Genomic DNA, 17,878 nt, shown 5'->3' with positions numbered 1-17,878 from the left:
CCCTCCACATCTGCCTTCCATACCTCTTTTACTAGTCTTTCTTCACTCATTCTTTCCATGTGTCCAAACCATCCTAATATTCTTTCATCAACCCTCTCTCCCAAATCCTTTTTCACCCCTGTTCTCCTCCTCACCTCCTCATTTCTCACTCTATCTAGCCTAGTAACCCCCGCCATACTTCTCAGACACCTCATCTCAAACACATTCAAACTCCTTCTCTCTTCTTCTCTTATGTTCCACGTTTCTGCCCCATACAGTGCTGTTGGCACAATCACTCCTTCATACAGTCTCCTCTTCGCATCCATTCCCAAATGTCTATTTCTCATTACACTCTTTAAACCACCAAGGCTGTGTGCCCCCTAATAAATGACACAAATCATTCGGGAAGAAATAGTGTTGTCCGGATACGGCTAGGGTGGAATAGTGTTGTTGTTATCATCGTTATTCCCTAAACCAGTGTAATGCTGTGGATGTGTTGTGTCTTGCAACACTGCTTCTGACCCAGGGCAGTGGACAAGATGCAGGGATGACCCGTCATCCAGGAGGTGCCAAGATAAGGGGAAGGGAAGAGGGTGGAGGGGAATGGAGTATGATGGTGATGGAATGGGAGGGAGTGGTTTTTATGCCTTTGTTTTTTGGCTACCTCCCTTGTAAGGGGGGAAAAAGCCTTTGGTATATGTATGTATTATTTATATTAATAAAAAAATTATTCATTTTTCTTTTATTTATCATTATTATGTTTTTTTTCGCATCCGACTTAGTTATGGACCAAAAGATCTCCTGTCGGCATGCTCCTCCTTTGTAAATCTTTGTAGTCCTTTGACCTCTATTCTGTTTATTTCTGAGCAGCTATTCTAGTTGGTGTGATTAAATTTACTTCTTTGTAAGACTTATTTTGCAGTTGGCGTGCTGGGATATTAATGTTGGGTCGTGTACGTGGGTAAACTCTCAGGTGTTGGGAGATCATTCGTGAAGAAATTGAATAATGAAGGTGTCAGTTTTGCTCCTGGGGGAGTTGACTCCATTATATACTCTTTTAGTCCCAGATATTTGGTTGTTTTGAGTTAGTCTGTGACTACCTCCTGTGTAAGAGGTAAAAAGCCTATGGTATATGTATGTATGAGTTAGTCTGTACTTTCTGTTAACTAAGAGGTTTGTTAGGCATTTCTTGTCATTGTTATGGATCTGTCTATGATTTCTTTTTTGATGTGGTTGATCACCAATGATCTGATAACCAATTGGTGCAGCTGTAGTCTATTACCTGGTCAAGTAGAAGGTAAAAGTACAGACTCACATCGCATGATACATACATATACCAAAGGCTTTTTTCCCCCTTACCTGGGAGGTAGCCAAAAAAGAAAAAGGCATAGAAACCACTCCCACCCATTCCATCCCCTACATACTCCGCTCCCCTCCACCCTCTTCCCTCCCTCGCATCTTGGCATCTCCTGGATACGTGTCTTGCATGATATGTGAATAAAACTTGTTCAACCAATTTCAGTATATTCCTGACCCTCTGAAGGTTAATCCCTTCAATATGAGCCAAAATCTCGCGGGCAGCATTAGCTGCCAGACGTGCAATGTTGCATCATAATACTCATACATACATACATATACCAAGGCTTTTTCCCCCTTACAAGGGGGGTAGCCAAAAAAAAAAAGGAATAAAATCATTCCCATCCATTCCATCCCTGAATACACTCCACACCCCTCCACCCTCCCTCTTATCTTAGCACCTCCTGAATAATACTCGCATTATAAAAAATAAAGTCACCGCTGTATTAATTGTTTTCTCTTTCACCCGTGAATTTTGATAACCATAGAAAATATGATGAAGCCAGTTTACAAAGTATGGGGGTCACACAGGTACAACTACAATGAATATAATCAAGACGCCGACGTCGGCATCCTCGCGTACCCACTTGCTCCTCATGACGCCTATGTAGGCATCACCGTATGGAAGGGGTTAAGTGTTCATCTCGGTATTTTCTTCTGTGCAGATGATTCCGACGTTGTTTCCGCTGGTGGTGACAACAGATCCAGACCTTATTGAGGAGGTCAGACGCAGACTGATGGAAGAAGGCCCGGGACTGAAGGAATATATTGATGAAGTTCGCGAGTCTGCTGACATCGTAAGTTATATGTTTATCACTGGTGAGAAATGTAGTAACACGTTTGTAAATCACAGCTAACACAACAGTTGAATGAAAGAAAGTGTTGAGTGAGCAAAACTATATATTTCGATTGCAAACTGCATTCCTCTGCAGTGCGTACTACTGAAGAGGATTGCAGTTAGCAATCGAAATATATAGTTTCGCATACTCATCTCTTTCCTTCGTCCGACTGTGGTTTTAGTTGTTATATGTTTATTTTATTTTTTCTTTCTTTTTTCTTTTTCTTTCTTTCATTTTCCTGCCATCATCTAAATGCTGAGTGGATGATGGTTTCACTTCTTCTCAAAGAGCCAATTAAACTCCTGCAAAGGCTATCATGCCTAGCCACCTCTTAGAGCAGGTAACGACTGTAAGGTTGAAAGAAAAATTGTATACTTTCGGTGATGTTCCCTTCTCTTACTGTAGGTAGGATTTCTTTTGTAATAGTGCTCATTGCCTTCAACTTCTCAGACTCAAAATCCACTACCCCAGAGCAGCTGGCAACAGTCCTTGAGCCTTCTCATAAATGTCTCTGGGAACAACTTTTGGATCAACTTTTTATATTAATGTGAGAGATAGAGAAGGAGGGGTGGGGAGGAGCATGCCAACAGAGACCTTTTGGTCCATAACTAGGTCGAATGTGATAAAAATTATAATAATGATAAGTAAATAAATGAATAAATATGAATTATAATATCATAAATAATAATAAATAAGGTGAATAAATGAATTCGTAAAGGTAGATAATAAACAAAACAGTAATATTCCTTATTGTCTTACATACATATACCAAGGCTTACATACATACATACATATACCAAATGATTTTTCCCCCTTATACGGGGGGTAGCCAAAAAGAAAAAGGCATAGAAATCACTCCCACCCATGTCATTTCCCATATATTCCACTCCCCTCCACCCTCCTCCCTCCCTCCTATCTTGGCGGCACCTGGATGACGGGTCATCCCTGCATAAGAAAGAAATACATACATATACCAAGGCTTTTTCCCCCATAGAAGGGAGATAGCCTTATTGTCTTGGTACTATAAAATATTTTTTCAGAGAATATTCTGGGCCTCTAAAAGCCTACATTTTCCTGAGAAGGGATAAGGGTGAGAGAAGAATGGTTGTGTACGGATGATATTTTGACGCACCCTGAAGGGATTTTCCCCTGTCTTGTCTAATTTCCACGTAAGGGGACATAGAGAGGTGAGAGTCATTGCGTAAATGAAGCAGCCATGCTGTGGATGTGCTACATCTTACTGCATTGCTTCTGACCCGAGGATTGGGCAGGAGGCATGAGAAGTTAAGGCGAGAGGTGAACAGATGTTGGATGGGAGTGGAACAGGTGAGAGTGAGTGCATGACATTGACTAGGCTACCTCCCTTATAAGGGGGAAAAAGCCCTTGAAGTATATAGAAAGATTAGTGCAGGGTTATATCGGTGTCTCTGACTTGTAGTAGGAGGAGGAAGAAGGGAGGGGTTGCCCATTGTCAACTTTCCGCCTGTGAAAAGGTGGCAGAACTGCAGTTGAAGAGGATAAAGAGAGATACTGGGATGTCTCGATTTATGCGAGGGATACGTTCCTGGAGGGATTGCGTAATATAAAAATTGCATAAAGTGAACAGTTTAGTTTTACTATTACTTACTTGATTTTTACATTGTGTTATTCTAAATAATCCATGTAATATGAAAAGATGACTAGGTTCTTTGCCTCGTGTCATTCCAAAATCGCATGTTCTAAACACGCATAAATCGAAAAGTACCCGTATCTTTGAGCCAAATCTAGAGACCAAGTATATATGAGTCCCAGCGCCTCCGCGTAGGTGGGGATGTTCAAAGTTGTCGAAGGTGGACAGCAATGAGACGATTCACTCTGACGTCCATATCTCACAGGATCTTGCGCACTTGCTGTTGGTCTCACATGTATATGTGAATAGGAATGTCTGTCTAAATACCAAAAGGGCTCTTCTTTCTGACTTGGGAAGTAGCCAGACAATGTATTCACACACACTTTACTCATCCTATGCTTTTTTCTTTTTTTTTCTTTTTTCTTTTCTTTTATTATTATTGTTGTTATTATTATCTTGCCCCATTGTAGATGAAGGGCCATCTCTTACTCCCCCAGCCCACTGCCTGGGTCTGAATAAGATCGTAAGTGTTAAAATTCATCTTCAAATTCCGCAGCAAAAAGCCGTGAAAGATTTGGAGAAGACTCGGCTTGCTATCAAGGAACGAAAGTCGGATCAAACCTTACGTCGTTTAGGACGTGCCATCAACCGCAGAGGTCGCAAGCGGTTCACTCAACCTGTTCAGTCGTGGCCTGACCGCCTCTTGACGGAGTATTTCCTCCCGTCCAGAAATATGCCGTCACTTCCATCAATTGAAGGTGAGTTTGGAATCTATTTAGTTCTCAATTTTATTAACAGTACCCATAAATACCATGGTGAATAACATCACAAGAGTCCAAAGTTCCTTACAAGTGAGATCTATGGGAAACCCCAGTGGGCTGGCATTTGGTCCATGGACAAGACACAGCAACTCAATTTCCATCTCAACTGAAGGCCACAGGTCTACTGCAAGAAAGATCAGGGCCAACTGATTGATGGATCTCAACTTTCACATTTTTTTTTTTTTTATAATTTTCTCATAAAGAAAACTGGCGATATGCACCCATGCCCGTCTTCCTTAAACAGATTAAAGATTAAAACAACAGGGCAGGACTTGCAGTAATGGTTTTAAACTGGACAAATTTAGATTTAAGAAGGAAATAGGCAAGAATTGGTTTTCTAATAGGGTGGTCGACAAATGGAATAGACTTAGTAACCATGTAGAAAGCGCTGAAACTATCAGTTGTTTTAAGAAACGATTAGACAACTTTATGGATGGGGATGACAGGTGGTGATGGATATGGAACTGCCTAGTGTAGGCCTTATGGTCTCTTGCAATCTCCTTCATTCTTATGTAATGTATGTTCCTCTTATACTGTACGAGCTGGTCGAGCTGGTCTTTATACGCAGTAAAGGCGTAGGTGAAGGTGGAGGTAGAATGTAGATTGAGAGAAGCGAGTAAATGCCTTGGTGGTTTAAAGAGTGTAATGAGGAATAGACATTTGGGAATGGATGCGAAGAGGAGACTGTATGAAGGAGTGATTGTGCCAACAGCACTGTATGGGGCAGAAACGTGGAATATAAGAGAAGAAGAGAGAAGGAGTTTGAATGTGTTTGAGATGAGGTGTCTGAGAAGTATGGTGGGGGTTACTAGGCTGGATAGAGTGAGAAATGAGGAGGTGAGGAGGAGAACAGGGGTGAAAAGGGATTTGGGAAATAGGGTTGATGAAAGAATATTGGGATGGTTTGGACACATGGAAAGAATGAGTGAAGAAAGACTAGTAAAAGAGGTATGGAAGGCAGATGTGGAGGGAGTGAACATGAGGGGACGTCCTAGGATGAGGTGGATGGATGGGGTGAAGGGGGCTTTGGGGAAGAGGGGAATGTCTGTTGAGGAAGGAAGGGAGAGGACGGAAGACAGAGGTGAGTGGAGAATGGTTGTATATGGATGATGTTGTGACTGCATGAGGAGGAATAGGCAGGGGGGTGGGGGCCGGGGTAGTATGTGTGAGTAAATTTTGACGCAGCCCGAAGGGATTTCTCCCCGTCCTTGCCTTATATGCAGAGGGGGACGGAGAGGGGGGGTCGCCGATTAAATGAAGCGGCCTTGCTGTGGATGTACTGTGTCTTGCGACACTGCTTCTGACCCAGGGCGGTGGGCAGGGTGCAGGGATGACCCGTCATCCAGGAGGTGCTCAGATGAGAGGGAGGGTGGGAGGGGTGTGGAGTGTATTTAGGGATGAAATGGGTGGGAGTGTTTTTATGCCTTTCCCTTTTTGGCTACCTCCCTTGTAAGGGGGAAAAAGCCTTGGTATATGTATGTATGTAAAGGCGTATAAAGGCGACCTCTTTTTGTTCACTTTCTCATATCAGTTCCATAAGTTCCTTTTGGATTTTGCAGGTGACGAGGAAGCAGCAAAAAGTATTCGTGTCCTAAGCAGCTGCCTTCACCTGCACATCTTGAAGACGTGTTCAGCAGCAGAAAGACGGACGGTCAAAGACATGTCTCTCTTCAACGACACAGACTTGGATCTCATTCCCAGCCTCCTCGTGCAGCATAATCACCCGGAATACATGCAAGGTGAGGACGGCCCGAAAGAGGAGTGGGTTTAAGATGCATTTACTTTTTTTAATAATGACTCATTTTTAGAAGCTTTGCCAAGGAATTCGAACCATGACCTGTGCGTATATAATCACGAGGTCAGGGTTCGAATCCTTTGGCAGAGCTTCTAAAAATGTTCAGTCTGTCTTTAACATACACAACTTTTATAAATAATGTTTGCCTGGTTTAGAATAGATCTTTTGTGTAACTGGTCCATTATTTGAAGTTTATAATTCAAGTAAGCTCGTTAGCTGAGCGGGTTAGGGTATCGTTACTTGCGGCGAAGGTCGAGGTGAGGGCGGTTCGAATCCTGCCACCGGCGAAGTTGAACCAAGGGCATGGTTCATTAAATTCCACGCTACAAAGCCCTCTGTGAGGGGCACCGTCCTAGCCTCCCGACAGGGGGGAGTGTGTGACGTTAAACCATATCATATCATAATTCAAGTGTATTTTCTTCTCTTCCACTCCCATGCCAGGACAAAATCTTTTGTGTAACTGTCTTGTCTATTATTTGAAGTTTATAATTCAAGTGTATTTTCTTCTCTTCCACTTCTATGCCAGGACAAAATCTTTTGTGTAACTGTCTGATCCATTATTTGAAGTTTATAATGCAAGTGTATTTTCTTCTCTTCCACTTCCATGCCAGGACAAAATCTTTTGTGTAACTGTCTGGTCCATTATTCGAAGTTTATAATTCAAGTGTATTTTCTTCTCTTCCACTTCCATGCCAGGACAAAATCTTTTGTGTAACTGTCTGATCCATTACTTGAAGTTTATAATTCAAGTATATGGTATGCAACGGGGGACGGATAGGGGGGGGGCCGCCAATTTAATGAAGCAGCCTTGCTGTGGATGTGCTGTGTCTTGCGACACTGCTTCTGACCCAGGGCAGTGGACAAGGTGCAGGGATGACCATCTAGGAGGTGCCAAGATAGGAGGGAGGGTGGAGGAGTGTGGAGTGTATTCAGGGATGGAATGGGGGGAAATGATTTTATGCCTTTCCCTTTTTGGCTACCTCCCCTATAAGGGGGAAAAAGCCTTGGTATATGTATGTATGTATAATTCAAGTGTATTTTCTTCTCTTCCACTTCCATGCCAGGACAAAATCTTTTGTGTAACTGTCTGATCCATTACTTGAAGTTTATAATTCAAGTATATTTTCTCCTCTTCCATTTCTTTTCTCTGCCAGGACAAAATCTTTTGTGTAACTGTCCGGTCCATTAATATTTAAAAGTTTATAATTGAAGTGTATTTTCTTCTCTTCCATTTCTATGCCAGGACAAAATTGCCCTGTGTGCCAAAGAAAGAGTCCAGCATCCATACCGATGATGCCACCAAATCAGACGACAGCAGGAGCTCTTATGTCCCTCCTCCTGCACCGACCAAAGCTGGAGGAAATTTCCCAGCAGGACTTTGTAGTTCTCAAGTAAGTTTTATCGGTACTCAGAAAAGAGGGAGGGTGGGAGGGGTGTGGAGTGTATTCAGGGATGGAATGGGTGGGAATGATTTTATGCCTTTTCCTTCTTGGCTACCTCCCATGTAAAGGGGAAAAAGCCTTGGTATATATATGTATGTATGTATTTTTTTTTTTTTTTTTTTTTTTTTTTTTTTTGAATGAGGGGACGGAGAGGGGGGTTTGCCGAATTTATGAAGCGGCCTTGCTGTGGATGTGCTGTGTCTTGCGACACTGCTTCTGACCCAGGGCAGTGGACAGGATGCAGGGATGACCCGTCATCCAGGAGGTGTCAAGATAGGAGGGTGGAGGGGAGTGGAATATATGGGAATGAAATGGGTGGGAGTGATTTCTATGCCCTTTTTCTTTTTGGCTACCCCCCCCCCCATGTAAGGGGGAAAAAGCCTTTGGTATATGTATGTATGTATGGGAATGCCCCCTGTGGGGCTACAGGGAGAAGGATGCCTAGTCCTCATCCCCGTCCTGTTTTAGTCGCCTCTTACGATTCAAGTGGGAAGACTTGATGGCAGTATTCTTTCTCCCCACCACAGGGTGGAGTGGAGTGGAGTGTGATGGAGATAGAATGAGTGGGGATGGTTTTTATGTCTTTGTGTATGGGATGTGCTGTGTCTTGCGACACTGCTTCTGACCCAGGGCAGTGGACAAGGTGCAGGGATGACCCGTCATTCAGGAGGTGCTAAGATAAGAGGGAGGGTGGAGGGGTGTGGAGTGTATTCAGGGATGGAATGGGTGGGAATGATTTTATGCCTTTTTCTTTTTGGCTACCCCCCTTGTAAGGGGAAAAAGCCTTGGTATATGTATGTATGTATGTGTATGAGCTACCTCCCTTATAAGGAAAAAGAAAAAGCCTTAGGTATATGTATATATGAATTATAAACTGGTGCTTCATTTGGTCTTTGGTGTAAAGGAAGCATGGCTGTGAATGGATGATAACTTAATGTAGGCTGAAGAGGTTTCACCTCATCTTCTCTATTTAAACACGAAGGAGCAAAGAGGGAGGGTCACCATGTAAATGAAGCAGTGGGGGTAAACCAGCTGTAGAAGTTTGGTGTGAGAGTAATAAGATTTTATTTGAATTCTCAAGACCAAGATTGAAGGTTCATAATAGTAGATTTCATTTGAAATTTCAAGACCAAGATAGTACATACATACATATACCAAAGGCTTTTTCCCCCTACATGGGGGGTAGCCACAAAGAAAAAGGCATAGAAACCACTCCCACCCATTCCATTTCCTATATATTCCACTCCCCTCCACCCTCCTCCCTCCCTCTTATCTTGGCACCTCCAGGATGACCAAGATAGTGAAGGTGCATAATGGTAGATTTCATTTGAAATCTCGAGACCAAGATAGTGAAAGTTCGTAATGGTATCAGTCAGTCAGTTCATTGCTCCAGGTGTCTTGCAGAAGACACACAACTCCCGGGTCACCAGCCATGGCTAATGGGCAGGCTCGGAAGTTACTCGGGGAAGAGATGTTGCTTTGCAGGATGAGGTGTTCCTTGGTGTTATCGTCTTCCCTGAGTGATTAGTCGACCCACCCAGAGGCCATCGCTAGTGAGCCAGAAATAGTGGGTTTTCTACAAGAGAGACCAGGGGCAACAGATTGAGTGAATGGCTTAGTCCATCGTTTCCCAAAGTGGCCGGTACCGCCCCCCGGGGGGCGGTCCTTTGATATCGGGGGGAGCTTGTGTACTATATCATTGTTTTTTAAATACATATTTTGTTTATAATATTGTAGTTTTCACTTTAAAAAAAAAAGCTCACATGTGTTTATGGGGTAGGGGGCGCTAGGAGTCTATTCTAGAAGCCAAGGGGGTGCCAGCCTGAAAAACTTTGGGAAACCCTGGCTTAGTCAGAGAGGGACTATGTCGTGACACATAGGTACATACATACATACATATACCAAAGGCTTTTTCCCCTTACAAGGGAGGTAGCCAAAAAGAAAAAAAGCATAAAAACCATTCCCACCCATTCCATCCCTAAATACGCTCCACTCCCCTCCACCCTCTGCCCTCCCTCTTATCTTGGCACCTCCTGGATGACAGGTCATCCCTGCATCTTGTCCACTGCCCTGGGTCAGAGGCAGTGTTGCAAGACACAGCAGCATAGGTAAGATGAAAAAAATCTTACTGTCGGAGAAAGTAAATGGATGAAGAATAGAATTAGCCGTATATTTCGACCACTCTCTGTGGTCCTTTTCATCCGCTGAAGAGGACCACAGAGAGTTAAATTCTTTTCTTCATCTATTTACTTTCTCTGACAGTGGGATTTTTTCATTGAATTGCTTAGTGTTACAATAGAAACAGAATAGTATAATATTTGTTTTGAAATGTTAACCCCTTGAGTACTGGATGTGTGTTTTGCGACGCCTGCGTGTCACGGCTGAGTGCACCTGCCAGGAACCGAGCGTGCTCCCCGTGACACGCACGTGTCACAGTTATAAGCTGTGTGTATTGAGGGCTCTCAAGGCCTCGGTCTCTGGGTTATTTCTAGCCACGTGGTGGCAAGTGTCTGTGTTTACAAACATAAGGCTCCAGCCATTCATGGGACGGTTTGAAACGTTTATTTACGTAAGGTTGACGGGTCGGTAACGAAGGGGTTGATTACTTGCCAGACAAAGATGTACCTGATGTACTTTCAATTTTTAGGTTTCAACAGGAAGGCAAGGATGTATTTCAAATAGAACCATTCTAGTTGAGATTCTCATGAATAGCTTCTTGATAACAAAATCCAATTGTTTAACGTCGCCACTTATGCTACATGACCACCATGATTCAGTATCGTATTTTCTTCTCCCTTCAGACTGCCGCCAGAAGAATTACGAACACTGGGAAGCAACACCAGAATATACAACAAACTATTTAGAAAACATTGTATGCCTGAGGTATGTGGTCCCATTTCATTAACCCCTTCCATACGGTGCCGCACACGTAGGCGTCATGGACTTAGATCTCGGTGGCAGCAGCCAATGCCAGCCGTACGACGTGTCGTAATAATACTCGCATCATAAAATATAGTCACCGCTTATATCGATCGTTCTCTCTTTCACCCGCGAATTTTGAATACCACAGAGAATGGGATTCAGGGCACATTTGAGAGAATGTAAAAACACAGGGGCGACTACAATAAATATAATCAAGACGCCGATATGGCATCTTCGCGAATACACTCGCTCCCCATGACGCCTACGTGTGCGGCACCGTATGGAAGGGGTTAATGCTTTGTTGGTAACCATTTTTAATAGTGTAGGGCATCGTTGATGTTCTTGTTCTTATCATCAGCTGGGACCACTGACGGTCACCTGCATGTGGTGATGGTCCATCAACCCCCCCTTACTTCCATTAGGAGGTGCAGCCCTGAGGGGCAGACACTTGGTCTTTGGGCTGGACCCAAGATATATATATATATATATATATATCTTTTTCTCTCGCTCTCTCTTTCTCTCTTGGTCTCTGTCTTTCACTCTCTCTCTCTCCTCTCTCATTGCTGTCCTCTCTCTCTCTCTCTGCTCTCTGTCTCTCTCTCTCTCCTCTCTGTCTCTCTCTCTCTCTCTCCTCTCTGTCTCTCTCTCTCCTCTCTGTCTCTCTCTCCTCTCTCATTGCTGTCCTCTCTCTCTCTGCTCTCTGTCTCTCTCTCTCCTCTCTCATTGCTGTCCTCTCTCTCCTCTCTCATTGCTGTCCTCTCTCTCCTCTCTCATTGCTGTCCTCTCTCTCTCTCTCTCTCTCTCTCTCTCTCTCTCTCTCTCTCTCTCTCTCTCTCTCTCTCTCTCTCTCTCTCTCTCTCTCTCTCTCTCTCTCTCTCTCATTGCTGTCCTCTCTCTCTCTCTCCTCTCTCATTGCTGTCCTCTCTCTCTCTCTCCTCTCTCATTGCTGTCCTCTCTCTCTCTCTCTCTCTCTCTCTTGATTGATTGATTGATTGATTGATTGATTGAATGATTTGATTATTTTTAACCCTCTTGAATTGCAGGAAGATTATTCACAAAGCTCAGAAGACCAAACGGAAGAGGTGTGTCATAGGGGAATGAATACAGAACACATTAAGGTATGTTATTGTACATCAGAATGTTAACAAAAATATGTGTTTTATAAGGTGAATAATATTTGAATTTATGTATTTATTTTTATTAATTTACTTTTTTTTTTTTTTACAAATTAGACACAGGATAGTGAGAATGATGTGGTTATGTGGAACGACAGCATTACAGATACTCCGGTGCAAATACAAGTGGACTTTGGTGCCAACGCTCAAATTGAGACAGATGACAAGAGCAAGATCCATATAAAAATCCAAGTAAGTGCATACATACATGTGTACATCAAAAGGCAAAAGGGCCTTTTGATGTATTAGCAATGCCCTGTATTGTACTGACTACATGTTATTGTGCAGTATTAATTTCACAAGATAAGAGGGAGGGTGGAGGGGTGTGGAGTGTATTTGGGGATGGAATGGGTGGGAATGATTTTATGCCTTTTCCTTTTTGGCTACCTCCCTTGTAAGGGGGAAAAAGCCTTGGTATATGTATGTATGTATTAATTTCACAGTAGTATGCATTCAATGCTTTTAGGGACTGTTTTGGGGCACCCCCATAGACTAGAGCCATAGATAATTTTGTCTATATTAAAGTAAAATTTCTATCTATTTACTAAGGGTTTCTTTCCCTCTCATAAGGGAGGTAGCCAAGTCAAACTGCATCCACTCCCACCCATTCCACTCTCATCCACCTCACTTTCCTCCATCTCATCTTGCTCCTCATGGTTGATGGGTCGTCCCTTCATCCTGCCCATTGCCCTGGGTCAGAAGCAAGACACAGTACATCCACAGCAAGGCCACTTCACTTAACCCCTTCCATACGGTGACGCCTACGTAGGCGTCATGAGGAGCAAGTGGGTACGCGAGGATGCCGACGTCGGCGTCTTGATTATATTTATTGTAGTTGTACCTGTGTGACCCCCATACTCTGTAAACTGGTTTCATCATATTTTCTATGGTTATCAAAATTCACGGGTGAAAGAGAAAACGATTAATACAGCGGTGAATTTATTTTTTATAATGCGAGTATTATGACGCAACATCGCACGTCTGGCAGCTAATGCTGCCCGCGAGATTTTGGCTCGTATTGAAGGGGTTAATCAGCAACTCCTCCTCTCTGTTTCACATGGAAAAAGAGAAGACTGGGAGAAATCACATACCCACTCCCTACCCCCTCCATCCCTTCCCATCCTTGCATCACAGTATCATCTACACACAGCCATTCTCCACTCACCCCTATCTCCTGCCTTTTTCCCTCCTTCCTCAATAGACATTCCTCTCTTGCTCAAAGCCCCTTTCACCCCATCCATCCATCTCATCCTTGGTCAGCCCCTCATGTTCACTCCCTCCACCTCTGCCTTCCACACCTCTTTTACTAATCTTTCTTCACTCATTTTTTCCATTTGTCCAAACTGTAGATTGAGAGAAGCAAATAAATATCATGTGGGATTGAAAAGTGTATTGAGAAATAAGCATCTGGGAATGGACACAAAGAAGGTTATTTGAAGGAGTGATGGTGTATATTGTGTGAGGGATGGAGACTTGGAGTTTGAGAGAGGCAGAAAGGAGAAGTATGTGTTTGAGATGAAGTGTCTGAGAATTATGGTAGGGGTTATGAGGCTGGATAGAGTGAGAAACGAGGAGGTGAGGAGGAGAGTGGGGCTGGAAAGGGAACTGCCAGATAGTGCTGATGAAAGATTATTGAGATAGTTTGGTCACATGGAAAGAATGAGTGAAGAAAGATGAGCAAAAGAGGAGTGGAAAGTAGAGGTGGATGGAGTGATCTTGAGGAGATGACCAAGGATGGGATGGATGGATGGATGGGGTGAAAGGGGCTTTGAGCAAGAGAAGAATGTCTGTTGTGCAAGGAGGAGAGAAGGCAGGGGATAGGGGGGTGAGGGGACAGGGATGGTGGGGGTCACCATTTAGATAAAGCAGCCTTGTTGTGGATATGCTGTGTCTTGCTGCATTGCTTCTGACTCAGTCAGTGGGCAGGAGACAGGGATGACCCTTCATCCATGAAGAGCTAAGATGAGAGATGGGAAAGGGTGGTGGATGGGAGTGCCTTTGATTTTGCCGCCATCTTTATAAGGGGAGAAGGCTCATGGTGAATATGTATAATCAATATTGGCATTAAATTGAATCATTAATGTGTGAAAAAAAATTGACACAGCCCGAAGGGATTTCTCCCTGTCTTCTCCTTTTCTGCATGGGGGGATGGAGAGGGGGGGGTCACCGATTTAATGAAGCAGCCTTGCTGTGGATGTGCTGTCTTGCGACACTGCCTCTGACCCAGGGCAATGGACAAAGTGCAGGGATGACCCGTCATCCAGGAGGTGCTAAGATGGGAGGGAGGATGGGGGGGGGGGTGTATTCAGGGATGGAATGGGCGGGAAAGGTTTTATGCATTTTTCTTTTTGGCTACCTCCCTTGTAAGGGGGGAAAAAGCCTTGGTATATGTATGTATTAATGTTATTAATATTATAATTATTATCACTCAGAATCTGAAAGAAATGAAGAAAAAGAATAAAGAGCAGCAGGCAGCAAAGAGGAAGAAAAAATCCCCAACCAAACCTGTTCGAGAAAGTGTTCCGTGTAGCAGTAAGACAGAGGGTAAGCAGATTTAAATATTTTTAGGTTTCATAACAGAAGAGTATTTATTGTTTAGGAAAAAACTTGTATGAACCTCTTTACATGTTTATGTGATAGTTGCTGTTTTTAGGTAATATATATGCTTCTGAAAAAAAAATGTAGGCTTCATAATAGAAGAGTATTTATTGTTTAGGAAAAAAATTTGTGTGAACCACTTTACATGTTTATGTGATAGCTGCTGTTTTTAGAAAGTCAGTATATATATGCTTCTAAAAAAAAATTCTGTTGACCAAGAAAAAGAGCAAAAGATAGGAGTGAAAGGTTTAAGGGATGACAGGAACATAGTTTTAGTTCAGTACTTGAGTAAATGTTGTGCAAGTCGGTGATTTATAATACGATACTGGTCCCATGTCGATTTGATGCTCTGTCTTATAGGACAAGTAAGCAATCCAGGAAGCAGCGCTGCAGACTCCTTTGGGCTATTTAGAACTCCTAATATAAATCCTGGAAGCTCTAAACAAAGGTGAGGCACATTTGATTGCTTTATTTCATTTGTTTTATGCATTTTTATGTATTTTAATTTATTTTAATCACTTATTGTTATTACTGTTATTTTTATTATTGTTATTATCGTCATTATTATTATCAGTATTAAAGATCTAGAAAAAATTGAGGAAGATCATTTCTTATCATTGGATAAATCTGTTAAAAGGTTAATAACACAACCATCTAGAACAGTGTTTCTCAACCTTTTTACCCTTGCGTAACCTTTAAGATAAATTGCATGTCTTAAGGAACCCCTGCAAAAAAAAAAAAAATACATATACCATATCCTTCTCATTTTATTTTCATCGTAATAATAGGTTAGATAGGATGATGCCTATATTCTATTATTACAATAACCAAGAATATGGTGTGTGTTTAATTATATTACGCATATACATACATACATATACCAAGGCTTTTTCCCCCTTTCAAGGGAGGTAGCCAAAAAGGGAAAGGCATAAACACACTCCCACCCATTTCATCCCTAAATACAGGTAAACGTCGACTTACGATGGCCGCGACTTACGATTGTTCGACTTTACGATGACGACGACGACGACGACGATATGATAATTTAACCCCTTCCATACGGTGCCGCACACGTAGGCGTCATGAGGAGCAAGTGGATTCGCGACGCTGCCATATCGGCGTCTTGATTATATTTATTGTAGTCGCCCCTGTGTTTTTACATTCTCTCAAATGATTCATTCTCTGTGGTTTTCAAAATTCGCGGGTGAAAGAGAGAACGATCGATATAAGCGGTGACTATATTTTATGATGCGAGTATTATTACGTCACGTCGTACGGCTGGCATTGGCTGCTGCCCGCGAGATTTAAGGTCCGTACTGAAAATACATATTATAGTGTTTGAATATGGTAAAAAGGATAAAAATAATTAAATAAACTACTGTACATGTTTAATAGGCTATATTCAGTATCTCTGGTGGTTAATATACAGGTAGGCTAGGTACAGTGACCACGGAACAGAGTGGGGATCGACTTACGATGAGATCGTCTTACGATGGCTCTATCGAAACCTAATGCCATCGTAAGTCGACGTTTACCTGTACACTCCACACCCCTCCCACCCTTCCTCTCATCTGAGCACCTCCTGTATGACGGGTCATCCCTGCACCCTGCCCACCGCCCTGGGTCAGAAGCAGTGTCGCAAGACACAGTACATCCACAGCAAGGCCGCTTCATTTAATCGGCGACCCCCCCTCTCCGTCCCCCTTTGCATATAAGGAGAGGACGGGGAGAAATCCCTTCGGGCTGCATCAAAATTTACTCACACATACTACCCCCCCCACCCCCCCGCCCATTCCTCCTCATGCAGTCACACATCATCCATATACAACCATTCTCCACTCACCTCTGTCTTCCGTCCTCTCCCTTCCTTCCTCAACAGACATTCCCCTCTTCCCCAAAGCCCCCTTCACCCCATCCATCCACCTCATCCTAGGACGTCCCCTCATGTTCACTCCCTCCACATCTGCCTTCCATACCTCTTTTACTAGTCTTTCTTCACTCATTCTTTCCATGTGTCCAAACCATCCTAATATTCTTTCATCAACCCTCTCTCCCAAATCCTTTTTCACCCCTGTTCTCCTCCTCACCTCCTCATTTCTCACTCTATCTAGCCTAGTAACCCCCACCATACTTCTCAGACACCTCATCTCAAACACATTCAAACTCCTTCTCTCTTCTTCTCTTATGTTCCACGTTTCTGCCCCATACAGTGCTGTTGGCACAATCACTCCTTCATACAGTCTCCTCTTCGCATCCATTCCCAAATGTCTATTTCTCATTACACTCTTTAAACCACCAAGGCATTTACTCGCTTCTCTCAATCTACATTCTACCTCCACCTTCACTCCTCCTTTTCCTGCTACACTTGCACCCAAGTATCTAAAACTATCCACTTCCTCCAGTCGCTCTCCCTTAATGTTCACTTCCAGTCTACTACCACTTTCACCCCTTGTACATCTCATCACCTTACTTTTACCCACATTTATCTTTAGCTTTCTTCTATCACATACTCTCCCAAACTCTGCCACCAGCTTCCTCAATCCCTCCTCTGACCCTGCCACAAGCGCAGTGTCGTCCGCAAACAACAGCTGGCTCACCTCCCACTTTTCTCCATTTTCTTTAACCATCTCCAATCCCTGACTCACTACCCTAGCATTCACCTCTCGCACCACCCCATCCATGTATAAGTTGAACAGCCAGGGCGACATAACGCACCCTTGACGAAGTCCCACCTTTACTTCAAACCACTCACTCTCTCCATTTCCAATCCTAACACATGCTCTACTACTCACATAAAAACTTTTGACAGCTCCCAAAAGCTTTCCTCCTATCCCATAAATCTGCATAACCTCCCACAGTGCCTTTCTGTCTACCCTATCATAAGCCTTTTCCAGATCCATAAAAGCCCAAAAAACATCCTTCCCCTTTCCTATAGCTTTCTCACATATCTGTCTTACCACAAAGATCTGATCTACACAACCTCTACCCATCCTAAATCCACACTGTTCCTCACCAATTACTCCTTCTGTTCCTCTCCTAATCCTCTCAATTAAGATTCTCCCATAAGCCTTCCCTACTACACTCAACAGGCTAATCCCTCTGAAATTACTACATTCACACTTGTCCCCTTTTCCCTTGTAAAGAGGAACTATACAGGCACTACTCCAGTCCTCCGGTACTCTACCCTCTCTCCAGCAAACATTAAATAATCTCACCAACCAGTCCACCATCACTGAACCTCCCTTTTTCAGACATTCTGCATGACATCCATCCAGACCAGGTGCCTTACCTGCTTTCATCATCTTTACAACTGCCTTCACCTCATCCTTCCTTATTTCTCCT

At 43.2% G+C, this 17,878-nt stretch overlaps 1 protein-coding gene across 2 annotated transcripts in view; it reads left to right on the top strand.

The window, feature by feature from the left end:
* The window catches only part of Pbp95 (proximal sequence element A Pbp95), a 127,927-nt gene that overhangs the window by 97,352 nt on the left and 12,697 nt on the right, over positions 1 to 17,878 (top strand). For both annotated transcript variants that reach the window (XM_076177688.1, XM_076177689.1), the window contains exons 12-20: positions 2,001 to 2,132; positions 4,340 to 4,541; positions 6,164 to 6,343; positions 7,643 to 7,790; positions 10,643 to 10,724; positions 11,807 to 11,881; positions 11,996 to 12,130; positions 14,371 to 14,482; positions 14,897 to 14,984. In XM_076177688.1, coding sequence (XP_076033803.1) covers positions 2,001 to 2,132; positions 4,340 to 4,541; positions 6,164 to 6,343; positions 7,643 to 7,790; positions 10,643 to 10,724; positions 11,807 to 11,881; positions 11,996 to 12,130; positions 14,371 to 14,482; positions 14,897 to 14,984 — 1,154 coding nt within the window. The remainder of the gene's footprint in view (positions 1 to 2,000; positions 2,133 to 4,339; positions 4,542 to 6,163; positions 6,344 to 7,642; positions 7,791 to 10,642; positions 10,725 to 11,806; positions 11,882 to 11,995; positions 12,131 to 14,370; positions 14,483 to 14,896; positions 14,985 to 17,878) is intronic.

The sequence above is a fragment of the Oratosquilla oratoria genome, chromosome 40, assembly GCF_046742065.1.
Source record: "Oratosquilla oratoria isolate Oo_2021 chromosome 40, ASM4674206v1, whole genome shotgun sequence".
In the NCBI taxonomy this organism is placed as follows: Eukaryota; Metazoa; Arthropoda; class Malacostraca; order Stomatopoda; family Squillidae; genus Oratosquilla; species Oratosquilla oratoria.
The sequence above is the reverse complement of the archived record's forward strand: the minus strand, read 5'-3'. Positions and strand labels throughout refer to the sequence as shown.